The sequence below is a fragment of the Schistocerca cancellata genome, chromosome 2 (assembly GCF_023864275.1).
Source record: "Schistocerca cancellata isolate TAMUIC-IGC-003103 chromosome 2, iqSchCanc2.1, whole genome shotgun sequence".
NCBI classification, from domain to species: domain Eukaryota; kingdom Metazoa; phylum Arthropoda; class Insecta; order Orthoptera; family Acrididae; genus Schistocerca; species Schistocerca cancellata.
Genome location: NC_064627.1, coordinates 225,419,321 through 225,442,448, shown reverse-complemented (window position 1 = coordinate 225,442,448; position 23,128 = coordinate 225,419,321). Strand labels below are relative to the sequence as shown.

Genomic DNA, 23,128 nt, shown 5'->3' with positions numbered 1-23,128 from the left:
GTTCTATTTTTACAAGATACTTTGAAAAAGATGAAAGGAGGGAAGGCACCAGCCTTGGATGATCTGAGTGTAGAGATGATGAGAGCAGCAAAAGAGTTGGGGATACAATGTCTATTGAGTGATGTAAATTGTATGGGAAGTGAGGACTCCTGAAGATTGGAGAAGGGAGTAACTGGACCAGTCTTCAAGAACAGTGACAAAAAGAAGGGCTCAAAAAGGGTTATATGTATCATGCATAATATGCATATAATTTCCAGTCCTGACTTATGGCTCTGAGGCTTGTGTTACAAAAGGAAATGAGGAAAGCAAAATACAAGCTAATGATATACAATTTTTTAGAAATAGTACTGAAGTGTCAAAGATGGATATGTTTTTCTTCAATAACTCTAGGATCCTGTTCATTTTTTTCTGTAGGAAAAATAGTTTGCATGTAGCAAAGGAGGGAACATGAAAACCTCATGCGGGAGTTTTGAAGACTGAAGGTCAGGTATAACACTGTAGGTTGCATAAAACAACATTGGTAAGGTTTGCTGAATCACCCTTTATGTATGATAGCAGTTTTATAAGAGATGAATTTTGAACTGCCAATGATGTAATGTTAGTGATGTAGTTATTTGTTCATAGCCAAAAAAACTATCAATGGCGATAAAACTAATTTACACTCTATAAAGCAACACAGCACATGCATGTATACATTACCTTCTTACTGTCACTTCTCAGTTTTTGCAGACATTCATCCAGATCCTGCAGATGACGTTTTCCATTTGTTTCATCTTCCAGTAATTGATCAAGTTGTTCCTTCCACTGGAGGGAGAAAGACATTTAAGTATTGTAATAAATACACAAAAACTTAGAATTATCATTGTTATTAGTATCTGAGAAATAAAAACAATTAAGGTACAATACCATAGAAACTTCTTTCTTAAGGTCCACAGACGACTTTCCTAGATGAAGTTTTTTTGAGGCAAGTTGTTTTTTAAGATTACGCAGCTCAGTTTTTGCATATTTCCAGTCCTCAAGATTGTAACGAGATCCTATCTTGAGACCAGATACTTCAGGTATGTTGACTTTCTCACACTGAAACTTCTTCAGCTCTACGTAAGGATTATCAACCTTTAAAAAAAAAAAAAAAAAAATTGAGAAGTTGCACCAGCCATTGGATAATTTGCAAATAAAAAACAGAAGTATTTTTGATGAAACACACAAAGCTTTGTGTAGAATAATAAGCTCACAAAAATAGTATAAAGCATTTTTTTTTCACGTCTGCGACTGTCTTAAACAATGTTCAGGCATAGAGTCGCCCAATTCTCTTACTAAAATTAAAATGCCTGTCAAACAAACCTCTGTTTTAATTTTTGCAATCTCTTGATCAGTCTTGTATGATGATGTCTTCAGTGATGAGCACAGCTCTTCGGCATCTTTTATTCTCTGCCGCAGTTCCAAACATTCCTGTAGGTTTTTCTCTTTATCTTCTACGGTCATTTCCTGTGTCTTGCATATCTCTTCCAACCTCTGAATGTCTTTTCTTTTTTCATTGTTATTTTCCTCTGAGAAAAAAGAAATTAAGTTATGTATGTATGTATCATATCACATTCCATAGATTCATACAACAGTTATCTCCTACTGGATATGGAAGAGTTCACTATTTACTGTAACAACAATTTTCCTGTAGAACAAGCCAATGTCCGACAAAAATAGTATTGGAAAACATAACTTAATTGGATAGATAAAAAATCGACTCACTAAGTGCTGGCAGGAGAAAACAAAGAGAGACGTATTAGAAGTTTGCAAGCTTTTGGAGCCACTGGCTCCTGCTTCTGGCAGAAGGGCTGAAGTGGAAGGAAGTGGTGTGAAAGAAAAGGACTGGTGAGGTTTAGAAAAAAGGGCAGAGTTTGGAAAAGTCACACAGAACCCCAGGTCAGGAGAAACTTACAGAACAGGTTGAGAAGGACAGTCTTTCTTTCTCATCCTGTCCAGTAAGTCTCCCCTGTCATGTAATTCTGGGTGGCTTTTTCAAACTCAACCACTTTTCCTAAATCTCGCCAGTTCTTTTCCTTCATCTTCCTTTATTCCACTTCAACCCTTCTGCCAGAAGATGGAGCTACTGGCTCTAAAAGCTTGCAAACTTCAATACTTTTATACATGTGTCGTCCTGCCTCTGCTTAGTACCTATCCAATTACATGACATTTTCAAAAACTGATTATGTTCATAAATACAGTATTAGGTCATTCCATGCCAAGTGGCCTTCAGGTTCCTGCATGACCACCATAGATTTTGATAAAATTTTTGTGCATGCATTTGCATGTGTTTCCTATAAACATTGTTACGGTTTCACAATCACCAATTCAATACTTGCGGAGGTGCACTCATCTGTATGATCACATTTCATAACTTTCAACAGTGCACTCTTATGTTTTCGGCAATACTGAAACATAATATAACAAGCAATATTTTCTTGAAAGAAACTAAACTAGACAATCTTGTACAACTTTTAAACAATGGAATATCCAGGATGGAATATAACAATATTACGTAAAGGAAAGTTGCTACTCACCATATAGCGGAGATGCTGAGTCGCAGGTAAGCACAACAAAAAACTTTCACAATTAAAGTTTTAAGGCCTTCGTCAACAATAGACCATATATTTTTGTTGTACAAAGCTACTGACGTACTTGTAAGCTATGAGCTTCTAGTTTAAAGTACAGCATATTCTGTGTTCACATGATTAGTTTGCGGTTTATGTGAGACAATGTACTGATGAGAAATTGTATAAATGTGTTGCTATAGTCCATGGCAGCTTGACCACTGCTGGTTGTACAACAGCAGTAACGGGTGTGTTTCTTTATCAATGCTTCCCAAGCCTGATAGTGACTTTTTTACATAGGATCCCAAGCCTGAGGATACATTTCTTTAAGTGTCAAAGGCAGAGCTAGAAGAGGCCTCTTAAGATTTTAAACTTATATTTACCTCAGCTACTTGAATTTTTTTGGCTGTTTCGTTACTTTGCAGTTGAATGTCATGAGAAAAACTTGATTGCCAACCACACGATGTCACTGATGGTGCTGGAATAACTGAAATAACATGCTGTTCCAGAACCCAGCACTTGTCACTTTTTGATGTCCAATAAAATTAATTTTGTTGGGCATGTGAGTACATAAAGTTTATTACAGCATCCTTCTATACAGCAGAAGTCTCTAAGATTTTCCAGTCCATCACTTTTTCATAAATGTATGCAGCATATTGTCCTTGCTGGAGGTCTGATGTTAATATCTGTCCTTCACTACGGTCAGTAATTTTGGCTGGAAAAACACGTTGTACCATTTGAAACTCTAATGACCTGAATTCTTGTTTCATCAATTGCCAGAAAATGATTACTTTCTCTAGTTCCTGCTGGAGTATGCCCATGTTTAAATCAAGAAGTTACAAGAAGTAACCCTTTATTGTGTTCAATTTCTTCTTTGCTGACAGCAGCAAATTTAATGCTCTCAGTGCAGTGGTGAAATACATCTTTAAGCATAAAAAATTACCTATTAACTGGCAGTTTGAAAGTTTGCTCTCGCAGCTAATCATTTTGTTGTATATCTGATCCATTACAAAGTGAGTTTCTGTGACTGGTAGCAATAGAATTCCTTTTTGCTATCATTCCAAAGTCTTTTACAACAGCACAAACTCAGAAAATTTTTGGAAGTCTTGTACTGGGCACTGGAGCCATCACTGAAATAACAGATGTGGGATATCTGAACAAACTGTGTTTTTCCATAGTTGATAAGCTCCTTGAAAAACATGCATAACGTCGCAGACAGTCACTGACAACGCAAAAACTCTCAGATTACACTTTCTGATTTTTGGAGGAAACAAACAACAAGTAGATGGACTGTTGCTTCACTGTTCCCAGTGGAAGCTTTGCACTGCATTCTGAATGATAAATGAATAATTTTTGGAAAAATACATTAGGATAATAAGCCTGTCTTCCTTTAGATCAAATTTAAGACCTTCAAGACGCAAACTTTGGTGTTTGGTAATGTAATGATGGACTCCAAAGTTTTGTTGCTACTACTTCAATAAATTCATCTAATGTCATTTGCTTTGTTTCCTGATCATCTGGATTGCTTATACACAATAATTTCTTGTCCATCATGCTCTATGAAATAGCTGGCAACTGCAGATGCTACAGCTTTTGCTCCATGACACTTTTCATGGCAATGTATCATGCATTTTTTAGATTCCAGACTGCAGACCGGATCGCTGTGAAAATCCTTAGAATTTTTACTTAAAGCTGCTTCCCTAAAAATAAGCTCCATATTTTGATTAACTAAACAAACATTCCTGCATGTATTCTAGCCAATTCAACTGTTACACGCCATTTTGGTCTAAGTTCACAAAATTCTGAGAACCTTGTTTCTGATCCATTTAAATTTCTGCAGCAAACAGACACTTCCCATAAAGGGCAAAGCAACAGTCTTTTCTGCAGATATGTCTTTGTGCCTGAACGTCTAACTGGTATAAAATCCTTTTTTTTAGAACCTACTCTGCTAAACTCATAATTTTCAAAAGAATTTTGCACTCTACTAGTGATTTCTGCTGGTAATGGTAATTGTCAATTTTCACGAAGTGCTAGAATGCCCTTCTCTGTCTTAAGTTTTCAGCTCACTTTACCATCCTTCCTCACACTTCAAAACGTGTCGCCGTTTCTCTCATTGGATTCCTGCACCTTGCCTTTCACATCAGTCAGCAAGTGTGCATGGTCAGCACAGTTACCAGATTGTTTAATTTTACTGGTTTGTTCAATGTGGCGATTTGTATCCAAAGCATTTGCAGTTTGATTTTCAATCAAACTCTGTACCCTCTGATATTTATGCTTCACGTACTAGCGCTTACCGTTCCTTTTTTGTGAAATTATCATCAGCCTGACAAAACTTCCTACAGATATTAATTTAATGCAGTCTTGCTAGCTGGACAGATATTTGTCTTGGCTTTATATAATGAACAAGCATCTTCTTCTTCTTCTGCTCCCTTCTGTGTTTCTATTCACTCACAAAAGTACTAATTTGCAAATCACCATTGGCTCAAATTGCAATTTAATGAAATTATGCACATTGTATAACACCAAAACAAAACATTCAACAAAAATATAAGTATGTAGCTAAGCAAATAATAATTAAAACTAGTATTATAAATATAGATCAGATTATAACCTTGCACAGTCTTGTGAAAAATAACACTCACTACACTGCGGATACAATAATAAACTGCAGATAGTTTTAACAAGGCTCCACAAGAATGAAAGAAACAGAAGTACAGCCAGCTGATAAAGTAATTATTGACACAATATTGTCTACACAACGTGTACCTTGTGACAGTTTCCAAGTGAAATACGTTAAATAGTTGCAGTTAGTATATCTGTATAAAAGTGCAGTAATACAAATCTAACTTTAAACTCAATAGCTATTTAACAGACTAATTTCACATAAGAAACAAAAAGTTTACATTCTAGAGAAAATTTAATATTGTACAACACTGATTATGAACATTTTCATCAAGTACAGCATGGTTCAACACAGTGCTGATTGTTTGGGAAGAATTTTTGATAAGACAGAACCCAAAAAATTAGTTTTCAAATACAAAATTATTAGAGCCACAAAAAAGACAAAACTACTCTTTCTATTGGATTCTTCATTCTATTTCATTTTGTTTAAAAATAATTCTGTAGAACTGAACACTTTAAAGATGTCAAAAAACAGAAAAGACTACTTATTTGCAGTTTTTCTGGCTCAATCTTGCTTCCCAGTCATCAGGACTTCAGAGAGTCATAAATAATTGTAGAATATAATGAAAGATGCCAGATTTGAGTACCATCAAAATATGGGCTATTTTCAATGTGCCTCCACCTTGTTATTTTTTAGGGCTTTATAATGCTCGCATTGCAAAATCAGATCTAGTTTTTGTAGCTGTTCTAGAACATGGTCTTTGTAATGAAAATAGTTTACATACTTTGCAGGAAACATTTTTGTAAAAGTAGGATAAATTTAGAAAAATTGCCAACTTTACCCTGCCACTGTGCCACTGGGAAACAGAAGTAGAAAGAAATTTTATATTCTAAGATGTTGTATTGGTAAGTAAATATGTGCAATGTTTCAGGTTTATCCAACAGTTGCTGTGAGAGATATTAAATGATGAACTTCACATATTTTCAAGTACAGCAGAGGCCCGCTAATCCAAATGTTCGGTTAATCTGAACATGAAAAATGTTAGTCTACGTATGGAAAACTGTGTGGTAAACTGCTGTACTTACAACTATTTTAATTTACACAGTACAGTAAATATGTATTAGAAAAATTGGCAAGAAAACATTAAGTTTAAACAATGCATAACAATGAAAGAAACGCTGTCAAACTTACTAAAATACAGTGGACATTTTATCCCTACTATTTAGATGACAAAAACTCAGTCTGTTTTTTGGCGTAATGAAGAAAGTCTGTTACTTATACATGATGCACAGTTGCGCCATCGTCTCACAAACATCAGATCAGCAGTTGAAGCAGTGCGCTGTTGTTCCAAATAAAGTAGTGTGAGGTCAAGGGCTTCTGTTGCGTCACTGTGTGGCACCTGCCCTCCTTTGTCGCTTTCAGGCTCATTGTCACTTCCATCACAGCAATCCACTTCTCCCTGGTCTTGAGTCACAACAGCTACTAAATCAGTGTCAGTAAGGTTCTCCACACATGCACCATCCGCTGCCATCCACTCATCTACGTCTCCTTCACCAGCTTCTGCACATCCAGGGATCATCAGTATCATTTGTAGCAGATTTTCCTCTTCATTTTCATCTAAGTTGTCCCGAAATTCAAGAGATGTACACAGATTTCTCCACAATTTTCCCAGAGTATTTTCTGAAATATTCCGCCATGCCTCAGCAGCTCAATAAACAACATCCTTCACATTGGTCTCTCTTATTTTGTCCACTAAAGGAATGCTATCATCTTGGACCAGCATTCTTAAAAATTGTTTTCTGTAAATCAGTTTTAATGTTTGCAGTATGCCCTGGTTCATCGGCTGTAGAAGTGATGTAACATTCGGCGGCAAAACTTCACCAAAATTTCTCCATCACATAATTCGTCAGTGCTGGGGTGAGATGGCACATTATCAATCAAAATGACTGCATAGGGAGACAAATGATTTTCCTTAGAAAACTGTTGAACAGAGGGAACAAACTGGCTGTGAAACCATTCTTTGAACAGCTTACCATCCATCCATGTTTTTTCTAGTTGTGATAAAATATGGGCAGGGATTTTGTGTTTCAGTTTTTAAAAGCTCTGGGCCTAGCAGTGCCGATCAGCATAAAGGTAGCTTGTGATTAACAGCAGCGTTGCTGCATGCTAATCAAGCCACACGATCTTTGCACATTTTAAAATCAGGAGCTTGGTGTTCTGCTTTTGATGCCAGGATTTTTGTTGGCAATGCCCTAAAATTAAGGGCAGTCTTGTCAGCGTTATATATTTGTTGGGGAGAATACTTTCCCCTCTCTCATCATTTTTTCACTCACTCAAGTATTCCTTCGCTGCATCACAGTCAGAAGAAAGCTTCTCTCCAGTAACTGTTAGCTGACCGATTCCATGACATTTTTTGAATCTGTCCAACCAACCCATACTCACATTAGAAGACTCATCACCATTCATTAACTTGTTCAGGTAAACAGCCTTCTCCTGAACCAGTGTTCCACTCAAAGGAGTTCCCCTTTCTCTTTCCTGCGTAAACCACAGGAAAAGAGCTTCATCCACTTTATCGTACTGGGACTGTTTCAAAATCTGCTGAATTTTGAGTGTTCTTCCCGAAGACGTTGCACACGACTGTTCGAGCTTCACTCGGTTCTTCCTCCAACTATAAATGGTTGCTTTACCAACACCCAGTTCCATTGCCAGTTTAGATACATTCTCACCATTGTCTATGCACTTCAAAGCATTCAGTTTTTCTTTGAGAGTTAACGTTTTATGTTTCCGTTTACTCATGACGAAAATACGCACACCACTACACCTGATCAAATACAATACAACTGTTATGCATGTCAGTGATCGATAACTAACATAACCAAGTACTTTGCCAGCCAACTGGCAGTGCACTGACCTCAGACACTACAAAGGTCTCAACAATGCACAACAACAAGGGCAGGGAGTGAGAGTGAACCATTGCTCCCACACTTGTTCCCATTTGTTACCATGGTGTACCTACTCATCTGCTTGGTATACTTTATTCTAGAAACTCGTCACTGTAACTCCGGCTAATCCGAACAAATCGGTAATCCAAACAAGGTCCAGTCCCAATTAGTTCGGATTAATGAGACTCTACTGTATCTAATTTTTTCAGCTGACTGCTTCAAATCATCCATACAAAAATTGCTCAGGAAATCTTCATTATTTCACTTACAAATGTGGAAAATGTTGTGCAAGGTGGCTTAGTTTTGTTTCTTTCATGAAAATATTGCCAATGATATGTCTCAAAGTAGCCGAAAACTCAGGGTTGCAATGTTGATAGCTGTGTTATGGGGTCCACAAATCACTATATCTCAGGGAGTATTATACTAGCAAAAGTAAACCTTTGCCAGTGAACTTTCACAAATGTTCCCAATGAACACACAAAATTTCAGCAAAATCCGTGATGGTAAAAGAGAACTTTTTTTCAAAATTAGCCCACTTCGAACAATATGGCCCTATCTGCAAATTTGCAGTAAAAAAAAAAAAAAATTGTATCATAACTTCAATATGCATTAAACTATATATGTAGTAACCTTATAGGCAGTATAATTACATTCACATCTGGTAAAAAGAGATAAACTGGGAGAAAACAAACCATAAATTATTAGAGTAATATGTAAGCTCACATTTTCAAACTTAAAAGAGTAGAAGTTCCATTGTTGAAAATGGTGCTTATGCTTTTAAGGCATTTAAGCTCTATGGGATGTTAACTAATGATTTTGGGGCTAACATATTTCACTCCTTTTTGCATGAATTACATAGTTTTAACTCATGGTGGACATCATTCTTATGTCTTGGGTCATGTGTGTCGAATCATTAAATTGTTTTCAGAGAGCAGAGTCTTTAAAACAAACCATGTGAAAGAAGGTTTTGCAACAGCCAACACAATTTGCTGCAAGAGGTTCTTGGACTTACTCTACAAATGATTGTAATCACTCATTCATGGGCAGCAAATTTTTAAGGATAATGATTGCCCCTCACAAAAAAAAAAAAAAAAAAAAAAAAAAAAAAATGAAAGGTACATTACACATAATAAGTGTGTACATAATGACAATATGCTGCCTTTGTGATCTTGTGTGCTTAATATGAGAATGTATTCTTAAAGCAAAAGCATATCTTCACAGTGTTTTCAATATAGTTTGCTGTTTTTATAATCTAACTGAAGGCCCAAAACTTTGTATTATTTACTGTCTGTACCTGCTTGTTACTGAAGGTCACTATAAATTCTACTGGGTGAAACTACACAAAGTTAGTCTTGCTTAGGTTGGCTAAAAAGCAACTGGTGGTAAACCATTCAAAGACAACAGAAAGGAGCTCACTTTTAAAGATAAGAAAGAAGTTTTATATTCTGGTGTAAAACATTTATAACAAGTTGCCAGTTGGCACTGAGGCAGAAGACGGAAAATTCCCAGATATTCCAAAAAAGTAATTAACTCTTTAGCCACTAGAGACAGAAAATTATCAGATATTCCAAAATAAAATAAATTATTAGTTCTTTAGCCACTACCAATAATAAGTTTCCTCCTGTACCTATAAATTTAGGTAACATTAAAGTTCACAGTAAACAAGCTTTTAAAATTTCTGGTATGTAGACAGCTGAAAATGGTCTCTGAAATGAGTAAACTGATATAAATTCTTAATATGGAGTAGTAGATAATAACAGCATCCGAGTATGGGAACAGTGGATTTTTCACTGAAGCTGTTTTTATGCTAATATACACATTAAGTAATCTAGAAGTATTTCTCACAACTGGAGGTCTGCTTGGATGGGGATACCTGCAGATATTTCAACAGTAATAGTTTGTTGCAGGTAATAGCTTGTGTGGATGGGAATATCTAAGACCATATCTGTGGATATCTGACTATACTGTGTCCCTTTGTAAAATACACTGAAGAGCTAAAGAAACTGGTACACCTGCCTAATATCACGTAAGGCCCCATGAGCATACAGGAGTGCCGCAACACAATGTAGCATGGACTCGACTAATGTCTGAAGTAGTGCTGGAGGGAACTGACACCATGAATCCTGCAGGGCTGTCCATAAAAATCCGTAAGAGCATGAGGGAGTGGAGATCTCTTCTGAACAGCACGTTGTGAGGCATTCCAGATATGCTCAATAATGTTCACGTCTGGGGAGTTTGGTGGCCAGCGGAAGTGTTTCAACTCAGAAGAGTATTACTGGAGCCACTCTCTAGCAATTCTGGATGTGTGGGGTGTTGCACTGTCCTGATGGAATCGCCCAAGTCCGTCAGAATGCACAATGGAAATGAATGGATGCAGGTGATCAGACATGATGCTTATGTATGTGTTGCCTGTCAGAGTTGTATCTAGACTTATCAGGGCTCCTAATTAGTGTCACCTCAGTGTATCTGTAGAGCTGTACCATGGGAAGCAAGGAGAGGATGTTGTTTGGTGGCCATTGTCCTCTTTTCTATAAAACAAACTGCACACATAGATTAACTGGGTTCTCTATTCATAAGAATGGAAAGTTTACTTAACTCAAGATGGTCATAGCGATACAAGCTCTTCTGTATAGTCCACATTAACCTCACTGCTGGTGAAGTACAAAGTCCCCTATGTTCACAATTATGGTTGCTATTTGATGTCTGTCTCTGAGTTATCGGTGAAGCTAACTGCTACTGTTATTCCCACTGGACTGTGACTGATGACACTGGAACTTTCTTAATGCAACAGACTAACTTGCCCTCTGTTATGCAGCAGCTATCTTAAATGCTGGCAGCTGAGAGGGCGTTGTTGGCACGTTTTCTGTGAGTCCATTGTTGGCCTCTATCTATCGTCTCGCGATCTCTTTGCCGCATGGTGTGTTGGCACCAGCTTATGCCAGCACATCCCATATCACTGCAACTACACACACCCCACACCATTACAGTCTCTCCACCAGCTTGAACAGTCCCCTGCTGACATGCAGGATCCATGGATTCATGAGGTTGCCTCCAGACCTGTACATGTCCATCCGTTCAATACAATTTGAAATGGGACTTGTCCAACCAGGCAACATGTTTCCAGTCATCAACAGTCCAATGTCGGTGTTGACAGGTCCAGGCGAGGCGTAAAGTTTTGTATTGTGCAGTCAACAAGGGTACTCCAGTAGACCTTCGGCTCTGTAAGCCCATATTGATGATGTTTTGTTGAGTTGGTAGCACGTTGACACTTTTTGATTGGCCAGCATTGATAGCTGCAGCAACTTGTTGAAGGGTTGCACTTCTGACACCTTGAATGATTCTCTTCAGTCATCATTTGTCTGTTCTTGCAGGTGCTTTTTCTGGCCACAGCAATGTTGGAGATTTGATGTTTTACCAGATTCCTGATATTCACAGTACACTCATGAAATGGTCATATGGGAAAATCTCCACTTGATTGCTACCTCAGAGGTGCTGTGCCCCCTCGCTTGTGTGCCGACTATAACACCACATTCAAACTCACTTAAATCTTGATAACCTGCCATTGTAGCAGCAGTAACTGATCTAACAACTACACCATACACTTATTGTCTTATATAGGCATTGCCAACTGCAGCGCCGTATTCTACCTGTTTACATTTATCTGTATTTGAATACACATGCCTATACCAGTTTCTTTGGTACTTCAGTGTATTATAAACCTTGTATGAAATTTCTTCTCAATAGGTGACCTTAAACAAAAATAAGGAACAAAAATTTTTTGTGCCACACTCCCCTGTAGAAAGAAATCAGTTTGAATCTGATGGGACTGACACTGACATGTAGCCAGCTGTAAATTCACAGTAAAACCTCGTAGCTGGTTGCAGATTTCAGCAGACATTCTCTAACACATTAGCTCTTCACAGAACTTTAATATCCATGGATGTTGATGAAATACTTGCAGATGTGTTTGTGAATAAGGGAGCTGAGGACTGGGTAGCATTTTTCTTATTCGAATAGACTTCTACCCCTCACTATCAGTGTGAGTAAGTTAGCACTAGTCACAATCTGTTAGCATAATTTACAGAAGCAGTCTGCAGTGGCTTGTTCTACCTGTTAATAAAATGGCATGATTCAGTTCCTGAAGGTACTCCTTCATGACAGGACTTTGACAACATAGTGAATGAATAAATTAATGAATTAATAGTTATTACTGTAACCTGTAAACATTGTTGATTTAGATAAGCGAGTTTAAAAACAATTTAGATGCCACAGGACACATTTAAAATAACTGGTTTGTTTTATGGTGATTGTTTTGTGGAGTTGAATGTGACTGCAATGAAGAACCTTGGAAACAGACACATAGAAAAATAAATAAATAAAAATTGAAAGATGGAGGTATGAACACCAAGACAACTGAAAGTGGTACAGGAGTACGTAACTTCTGTTCTGCTCACAGGGCCTGACCGAGAGCAGCTGGGTGGGTGCAGGCACAGAGTGAGCAGGGGTGGACAAATGGCTGATGCAAGGCTCCACTGCTCGAGCTTAGGTGGATAAGCAAGTGATGCGTGCACAGAATCCATGAAATTGGGGTGCCTGGAGGGTTATGTACACCACCTGTGCCTGGCTGTGGGTAGCTGAAGGGCAGTCGCAGGCATTCATGCCCAATGGGGCAGCATTGGAACAGCCTGGCCTGGTGATCGGACATGACAACCATGTCCAAACAACCAGTAGAAAGGAATTTGAAACTAAAAATGCATAGACAGTAGAACAATGACAGACCGGATGAAGTTTTGGGAAGATAAGAAGAACAGGAAGACTAAAGCTAACTAGTGGTTCTACATTCTCTTTTAAGGGTCAAACAAATAATGATGATGATGATGATGATAATAATGGAAATGTTTGTTCAGTTCAAGAAATGAATGAGAAAGTCAGATAGTTAATAACAAAAATGCACATTACGCGCCGGTGTACAAGACCATTCAAAGTATGAAGAAAGGAAAGACACTAGGAGATGATGGCATTTCAAAAGAAATGACCGAAACAGGAGCAAAGTATTATAAAATGAACATATAAAATTAATTACAGAATGTCTGTAGAGGAAGACAAATCCTAAAAATTCGAACAATGTCATAACTACTCTACTTCCCAAGAATGGAGACAAGCCATAAGAAACTGGCTCAATCAGTTTTCTAGAGAAAGTGTAAAAGAAATTTACTACAGCTGTCACCAACCACAAATACTTACAAACTGTATTTCTTTGAAGGGAAGCAAGAAGCAGGCTTTAGAAATGGATATAGTACAAAGTATTATGTACTAGAAATGCATATACCTATATAACAGAGTAGTAAGAATTATCTCTTTGTCTGGGATTTACATATATTTTTGTCAGATTTTGATTCAGTTTCAATAAAATTTATAATAATAACTTTTGGGAAACAATGTATTGATTTAAACCTACACTGGCATATTGAAGAACTTATGACCGTTCATATAGCATAACAAACAGCATGTCAGCTTGTGAGACAGAGATGAGTCAAAACCAGATCAAAACTATGCAACGACTAAGGCTAGGTACACCTGCCAGCCTGAGTGTGGGTTTTAGATGGTTTCCTCACTGTCGTTTAGGAACATTCTGGGCTATTCGATACACAAACAGTTAAAACACGATAAGACACAGAACGAAGTTTTCATTACTGACAGACAGATGGTGCACGTAACTTCCCTCCCTTAAGTTATCTTTAAGACTGTGGGATCATGAAGAAGAAAAGTCTGCCATATCATGAAACACAGACCCTGCACTAGATGGATAAACATTAGGGAAAAGAAAGAAGAAATGCATACTGAAGAATTTATATGGATATGTTACTGTTCTCATTGAAGTGAACACTGTGAAGGGAATATTTGGACTTGAAAGAAGAAGTGCACAATGACTTCCCATATCACAAAAATTATTCGCTGGAGCTCTAGAAGATATTTCAGATTCTTAAACTGGTAAAATGAAAAATAATGTGTCAATGGAACACATCATGACTCTATTTATGTTCTCCAAAGTGAATTCATGAAATGTAAATCACTTTTTCAAATGCTCACTTCACTAACTAGACACAGCAATAGGAACAGTTTCTCAAGTACTTGAGACAAGAATAGATGCAGTTAGTCTGCACAAGCATTACCTGACCAATTTTCAAATCCCATCTCACCACTGCTAGAGTTATTGCCAGGTTGACACACTTTACCAGCTATATATGAACCCACCCAATTAGAAAATTTAAACTGTCTGCTCCAACGACTACTGAGGATACTGCTCATGCATTACTCAATTTTAAACAAAAATTGTCGCAAGCCAAAAAGGATAAAACCTGTTGCACAACAACAGTTAAGAGTTTTGATGACGACATGCTGTTGGATGAATGGAAGTTCATGGCGATCATTTGGAGGAGGCATTCACTATGCTCATGGAATTGGATGTCATGATCTATCAGGTGGACACTATAGTTACAACACCATCACATTTTAGGAATAAATCGAAAATGCTAAAACTTCATCCTTGAGGTGACAGGTATGTTGTTGTAGACCTCAGTTCAATGACAAGTTAGAAGCAGCTCTCCAAACTAGACTATTCTGTACAAGTATCTTCATAGCTACTGCAGCCACTATCACTTAAGCTTGCTCGATTTAGTCCAGTGCTGATGTTCCCTCCTCGATTTCCCATCGACAAATTAACTATTCATCAATGCCTCGGGGTGTGTCCCATCAACCCAACCCTTCTTTTGGTCTAGTTGTGCCATTATGCTCTTTCTCTCTTCAATCTGATTCAGTACCTCTTAATTTCTTGATCTACCATGGAAATAGTCACCATTCTTTTGCAGCACCACAATTCGAAGCTTATGTTCTCCATGACTATACTGCTTCTCATCCACTTCCACTTTAGACTACCGCCCATGCAAACACCTTCATAAGAGACTCCCTAATACTTTAAATTTATACCCATGTTAAACAAATTCTTCTCTTTCAGACATGTTTTTCTTGCTTTTGACAGCTTGAATCTATATCCTCTTTACATAGGCCACTCTCAGTTATTTTGCTGGTACATGGCATCTACTACTTTAGTGTCTCATTTTTTTGAACCTAACACCTTCAGCATCACCCGATTTAATTCGATCACACTCCATTACCCCTGTGTTGGTTTCATTGATATTCATCTTGCAAGCCCTTTTCAATATGCTATCCATTCTGTTCAACTGTTCTTCCAAGTCCTGTCCAGTCTCTCACTGTATTAGAATATTTCCAGCACATCTTAAAGCTGTTATTTCAGCTCCTTGAATTTTAATTCTCTTTCCGAAGTTCTCTTTTCTTTCCTTTACTGCTTATTCAATTTACATATTGAATACTGTGGGGGATAAGCTACAACTCTGCTTCGCACCCTTTCATATCAACCAGTATTTTCACTTTTGATGTGTATGATTCTTTACTGGCAAATATTATCAGAAAATGAGCATATCATGCATGAGTAGGAAATATAGATGTCGAATATAGGAAAATGCAGTCTGGCTCCTACACCAACTACACACAAACTTTTAACAACTTTATTTAATCCTTACTAACTGCAGAATTTGAAAAACTGTATTTCAGTCAATATTGTCATAAGCTTTTTCTACTCTACAAATGCTATAAAGGTGTGTTCATCTTTCTTTGGTGTCTTCCAAAAGACAGCCAGTGCTGCCTTGGGTGTTCCCCATTTCCCTGGAAAACAAACTGATCTTCCTCAAAGTCAGATTTCACCAGTTGTACCTTTCTTCTGTAGGGAATGTTTGGTATTATTTTAAAAATCATATCCGATTAAACCGATGGATTGGTAACACCCACATCTGTCAGCTGCTGCCATCCTGGTTATTGGTATTATTATATTTTTCTTTGAGCAAGTGTATTTCAACTGTATTAGTTGTCCAGTATATAAAATGGAATGGTTTGTTTCCTACTTGCGAATGGTTTGTTTCCTACTTGCACTATCGCCTCCCCAATCTCATTTTCATCCACTCTCTCTTCCCTTCCCCTAACACAGTCATCAAGTTTCTTTCGTCTATTACTGGCTTTTCATTTGAGGGTTTTACTCCAAAGCTTTCTTTAATTTTCCTATATTCAACATCTATATTTTCTACTCGTACATGATATTATGGTCATTTTCTGATAATATTTGCCAGCAAAGAATCATACACATCAAAAGCGAAAATAGTGCACAAGGCTATCTCAGTTTATTTATTTTGTTTTGGTTCTGTTACACCTTATGCATATATAGGACAAATCAATAGAAAATATAAAGATACATACATGTATATCTAAAAACAAAGATGAGACTTACTGAACAAAAGCACTGGTAGGTCGATAAACACACAAACAAACACAAACATACACACAAAATTCAAGCTTTCGCAACAAACGTTTGCTTCGTCAGGAAAGAGGGAAGGAGTGGGAAAGACGAAAGGATGTGGGTTTTAAGGGAGAGGGTAAGGAGTCATTCCAATCTCGGGAGTGGAAAGACTTGCCTTAGGGGGAAAAAAGGACAGGTATACACACTCTCTCTCTCTCTCTCTCTCTCTCTCTCTCTCTCTCTCTCTCTCTCTCTCTCTCTCTCTCTTTCAATGTCTGAAAATGTCTGCTTGTGTCTGTGTATATGCGGATGGATATGTATGTGTGTGTGTGTGTGTGTGGGTGTGTGCGCGCGTGCGAGTGTATACCTGTCCTTTTTCCCCCCTAAGGTAAGTCTTTCTGCTCCCGGGATTGGAATGACTCCTTACCCTCTCCCTTAAAACCCACATCCTTTCGTCTTTCCCTCTCCTTCCCTCTTTCCTGATGAAGCAACAGTTTGTTGCGAAAGCTTGAATTTTGTGTGTATGTTTGTGTGTCTATCGACCTGCCAGCGCTTTTTTGTTTGGTATGTCTCATCATCTTTGTTTTTAGATATATTTTTCCCACGTGGAATGTTTCCCTCTATTAGATACATATATGTAATAATATTACAACAATTTATCTCAAATGACTGCTGTGGATGTACAGAAAGTGACTATAAATATACACTATGGTATAAAAAGTATCCAGACACCTGACTGAAAATGACTTTCAAGTTCTTGGTGCCCTCCATTGGTAATACTAGAATTCAATATGGTGTTGGTCCACACTTAGCCTTGATGACAGCTTCCACTCTCGCATGCATACTTTCAATCAGGTGCTGGAAGGTTTCTTCGGGGATGGCAGCCCATTGTTCATGGAGTGCTGCACTGATGAGAGGTATCGATGTTGGTTGGTGATGCCTGGCACGAAGTCAGCATTCCAAAACATCCCAAAGGTGTTGTATAGGATTCAGGTCAGGACTCTGTGCAGGCCAGTCCATTAAGGGGTGTTGCTGTTGTGTAACCACTCCACCACAGGCCGTGCATTATGAACAGGTGCTCGATCGTGTTGAAAGATGCAAACATCATCCCTGAATTGCTCTTCAACAGTGGCAAGCAAGTAGTTGCTTAAAACATCAACATAGGCCTGTGCTGTGATAGTGCCATGCAAAACAACAAGGGGTGCGAGCCCTCTTCACGAAAACAGGCCACACCATAACACCACTGCCTCCGAATTTTACTGTTGGCACTACACACACTGGCAGATGACTTTCCTCTGTGATGGATAGATGCCTGCGTATTACACATTACGACCCTCTTCAACTCTCGGCGGTCTCTGTCAGTCAACAGACGAGGTCAGCCTGTACGCTTTTGTGCTGTATGTGTCCCTTCATATTTCCACTTCACTATCACACCCGAAACAGTGGACCTAGGGATGTTTAGGAATGTGGAAATCTCTTTTAAGACATATGACACAAGTGACACCCAATCGCCTGACCACCTTCGAAGTCCGTGAGTTTCGCGGAGCACCCCATTCTGCTTTCTCACGATGTCTAATGACTACTGAGGTTGCTGATATGGAGTATCTGGCAGTAGGTGGCAGCACAATGCACCTAATATGAAAAACATATGTTTTTGGTGGTATCCAGATACTTTTGATCACATAGTGTATGCGACTATGTTAATGGAATTTGTCACATGTAAGATTAATGTAATTTATTATACACAATCACCACATAAACTACTGTGTTAGACAGCACATATGTATGACAGTGAGAATGCAATTTTCCATACACATTATATACTGTATGTCTGCTTTTCAAATTTCAGATACTTAAAAGAGCAGTTAGCATATTAAAATAAATACATATTTTTACTGTTTACAATAAAGTCAAAGTCAGATAACATGATTGAATTTGTATTATAAAATCACACTTCAGTCGATGATGAATTCTTTTACATTGTAAAAACTATGGTCTATCAGAAATGACCATTCTTAATAAGGATTTGCTTTCTTTACAAACAGGATGTTGCTAAGAAGGTGATTCTATAATTGTGTTCCAGTATGAAAGACCTTCTTCTGATAGGTAGGTGTTCTGGCATGAGAGACACAAATATTAATTTAGTTTCTTGTTATACGATTTTGCACAGAGCTGTTTTGCTGATGCATTGGAGGTTCTGAAATATTTTCTAGAAAGGACTATTGTTTCGAGTATATACAGGTGTGGAAGGTTCAGTCTTTTTACTGTAGGGAAACTAGGACAACGGAAGTCTTGTCTTTGTGTGTTGCATATGACTGAGAGCTGATTTATGAATATGGTTCAGCTGTAGGATGCATTTCCACAGCATATTATTCTATATTTGACTGACAGCTGGAAATGTGCATGATATTCTTGTACTATCATTTCTGTGTTACATCCAGCATTCAGTATCCTTAGCATATAACATATAGATGTAAGAACTTTAATGCTTATGTTCCATTTTAGATTGCTCTGCAGACATATTCTTTGGAATTTCACATCAACAAATTTTAAATTTTGTTATTTATTTTTAATGTGTTAATTTTGTTGTTTTTGCTAGATGAAATGAAACTTCATGGCTATAGTTTTTCATCTTCTATTATAGATTTATTACTTTCAGACCTGTGTGTTAGTTCCATCAATTGTGCATCTGTTGATAACTGAAGGTCTTTCTTGTCAAACCATGTAATCTAAATACTGGTGCCACCTTTTCATGCAAGAGAGTGACCTTCACAGCTTTTAGAAGACTTGGAAACGTACATGTGGAAAACTAGTAATTAATAATATGCTTTATAAGTTCCACAGTATAATGACCTGTTTAGTTTATAATATAGTCTGGATCATCATCAAAACCACATTTAAGTTTTGTTAATGAGCTCATTACCAACATGAACTCATCATCTGACCTATTTCAGAAACACAAACCCTCTGGGTGGCGGGTTTGCAGTTTTCAGTGTGGTGCATAGTATGATTTTGAAAGCTGTTAAGAATAAGATCATTTGCTATTTTGCTCAAGTGGTCATTATAAATATTAGCTACTGAGTGGATAACAGATAATAAAGCATTTTTCTACTTTTAGGATAATAGTTTTCACCACTGGCTTTCAGCTAGTTCCAGATTTGATGATGATCTGTGTGGCTCATGTTTTTTTTTTTTTTTTAATTTTTTTATTATATTTGCACACTTATTCAAATGATACATGCGGATCACATTCAAGATGTAAATTCAATGTCTTATGTCTTAGAACTTAAGATGGGAGGAATTAGTCTACATCCATTAGCACTTTGGAAAACAACGGTATCAATGCAGAGAATATCTTCTCACGAAATTGGTACTCTGTGCCTCAACATTTTTGAGATGGGACCTAACTAATAACATGATATACTAATTATGCTATTATGCTCCAGACTGCCTTGAAGAACCAAACATACCTATTAACTAAAGCAACACTTCTACTGATGGGCTATTACCACATAAATGCAGCCAAATTACAGATCTTTTTTTATTTAGCAATACAGTGCTTCGTAAAGAGAACCCTGTGCACACAGTCAATCTGGATACTGTGCAGACGTTTCACGCCACAAACATTCGAAAAAACTATGGACATCTCTGACTGGCCACCAGACTTACCAGGTTCTTGTCCAACTCAACAACATATGGGAATTCAATGTTATGGAAGCATCACAACAGGGATGATGGGAGGAAATTATAGGAATGGTCAAATGTACCCAACAGAAGGTTCTGGGATGGTCACAGCTTAAACAGGACTGCCTCATTATAATCAGTACAGATGTCATTATAAATGGAAGTTTGAATTTGGTAGAGAAGATAAAAAACCTGACAAGGATAACAAAGGTTCAGTTTTGATAAACTGAAAGTCAGTGAAGTGAAATGGAAAGAAGATAAGGATTCATTATGAATAAGAAGGCAGAACAGAGTAGGGGAACAGAACGCTATAGGTAGGAAAGGAACCAAAAAGGGATAAACAGGAGAATATGGGCTTGGTAGTATAAACGAGAGTAAATAAAGACTCCTGGAGTTTTGTAATAAATTTCAAGTAGTAATAGCAAATACACTGTTCAAGAAACACAAGAGAAAGTGGTATAGTTCTAAAAGACATGGTGATATGGGAGGATATCAACTGGATTAAATCTTAGTGCGACGAAGACTCTGAAATCAAGTACTGGGTTGTACAAATTAGTGGATGGTGTTAGAGGGACTAAACTATGAGCTCATTGGTCTCTCAATCCTTTGTATGTCAAGTTCCCAGAGAGAAAGGGCACAAAAGAAAAATCCTGATGAACCTGGCTGTATCCGAGAATCAAGAAAACCAAGAGATAGAAGCTAGTAGAAATGAGAGAGGGGTAAATGTGTGCCCCACCCAGAAAGCTGCTGGAGGCTCCCATGCAATGGGAGATGCACTCTCTGCTGCTGACCATTGCTAGTTGTCTTCTGGGAATAGAGGCTGTCGAAGCAACACGGACAAGTTGATACAGTTTCAAAACAGACAACAATGATGATGATGATACAGTATACCAAGAACAGATGTAAAAGAATCAGAAGAATTAAAAGGATGATGGGAAGGGCAGGAACAAGGCCAGACCACTGAGCAAGGACAGCTGTGCAGAGTGGAAAAAGAAATTACACTGCAATTTTCTGAAAACCTGCCATAATGAGAGCACAGCTGTGTGAAAATAGAAATGGATTCTTAGACAAAATACAAATAGCCACCATATACTAAGTTCATACTTATAACATTATACTATTTATATGTAAACAAGTTGTCACAATGTCCAACTCAGAATCCACTGAAACAATATTTATCAAACAATGCTAAGTCCACAATGGAATAACAGCAGCAGTCTTTTTGTTATGTATTTCTGCTGCCCTATGTCTCCGCTAAATTGTTTTAACAATACTTATGTACTATAAGAATACAAGCTGAAGTGACAAATGGGCCATTCATTTGCAAACTACAAATTATGGGACACAACAGCTGGGCTACTCTTACCTACAGGAGGTGAACTTTTTAGTACTGCCAGCACATATTGGTCTTGTCTCCCTTCTGTCAACACGTGGCTCGTGCACATCGTGGTGTCTGTGTGACTTGTTCATTCTTTTTAACTTCCCCAGCCTCTACCTCTCTCCTACCAGCGGACGGTACTAATAATTCCAAAAGCTAGGAAGTTGTGCATACTTAAAAACAATTTCTGGTTTTGACTGATTCTATTGCTAAAATTACATTATTGCAACTCACTACAGTGTATTAGAGAAAAAGTAAAAAATTAAGCAATGAATCGAATGAACGTCAATGAGGGCGAAATTCCAGTACTGTCGGTACACATTTCAAAGTGAAAATATTAATTCTAACTTTTGGAACTAATGGTTCCTTTCTCAGAAAGGACAGAGGAATGCATTGGGGCAAGTTGGAAAGGAGTGGCAGGTCACTCAGAGGTAGCAACTGTTGTGAGGACAAGACAACATACAGTTTTCGTGTTCCTCAAGGGATGTTGAATACACAAATGAACATAACCTATATGACACCAACGTAATGTAATGCTATGTTATGTTTGTAACATTATACTAAAGTGGCAGTTGACAGTATGAAGTTATCTTTTTGTTGCATGATTAACACAGCTAATATGCCCTTTTATTAGTCTCACTACAGCAACCTATAAAAATAATGTATTCTACTTACCGAGCCAATGTAATTTATTTTCTCTCTCTTCAATTTGCCTTTCCCTTTCTTTTTTTACATTTTGCAGTTTGTTTAATTCCAACTGCACCACTTCCTCATCGTTACATAACCCATTCTTCTTGGTTTTTAACATCTAGAATAAAAATTTGTGATGTAAAAGAATTTTGAAAAGGTTGAAACATTCACCACAAAGTGTCTATGAAGTTAACAATGCAACTACTTACAAAGAAACACATTCAAATTTACTTATAAAGAAAGTTCAATAAATCAGAATGCTACAATTCAGCATAAAAAAACTGCTAAAAAGTAGAATGAAGTATTCTGTAACTCAGAACTTCGTGTAAATAGATCAATATTGAACACAGACATTCTGTGCAAAATAAGATGGTTCATTTCAGATAAAACATCCAAAGGATTACAGTATATTTCTAATCTGAGTTTAAAAAAGTGGTTTTATATAAAAAGGGCAGTTCACCTCACTTACTTTTAGCTCTCCATCATTCTGAGAATGTTGCAGTGGTGTACATTTAATGACAAGTCTGGAGATACTTTTCATTGTATCTTACTACTATTATTTTTATTATTAGTATAGCAATTAAGTGCTTACTAGTTACACACGAAGTTTAGTGACAGATGATACTGGCAAACTGAAGCACTGAGTTAGGCTGAAACGCTCAGTTTAAAATTGCATTTTGAGTTCTGGTATAGGAAAACAGCCCTGACTTGTCAGGAACTTTTACCTTTCATAAAGAGTTGACAAAATTTCTTTACTGATGCAACTATCTTATGCAGTCATTCGATATATATATTGCAGAGTTCATAACCTATTTGAACCACAGCTTTAGTCCTTCCATCTACAACATGGTGATATGG

At 37.4% G+C, this 23,128-nt stretch overlaps 1 protein-coding gene across 1 annotated transcript in view; it reads right to left on the bottom strand.

Moving 5' to 3' along the window:
- LOC126161552 (kinetochore protein NDC80 homolog) overlaps positions 1–23,128 on the bottom strand; it is a 194,681-nt gene that overhangs the window by 81,179 nt on the left and 90,374 nt on the right. The window contains exons 9-12 of the mRNA XM_049917486.1: positions 22,256–22,388; positions 1,342–1,547; positions 907–1,113; positions 700–804 (exon numbers count right to left, since the gene is read on the bottom strand). Of these exons, the coding sequence (XP_049773443.1) occupies positions 700–804; positions 907–1,113; positions 1,342–1,547; positions 22,256–22,388 (651 nt within the window). The remainder of the gene's footprint in view (positions 1–699; positions 805–906; positions 1,114–1,341; positions 1,548–22,255; positions 22,389–23,128) is intronic.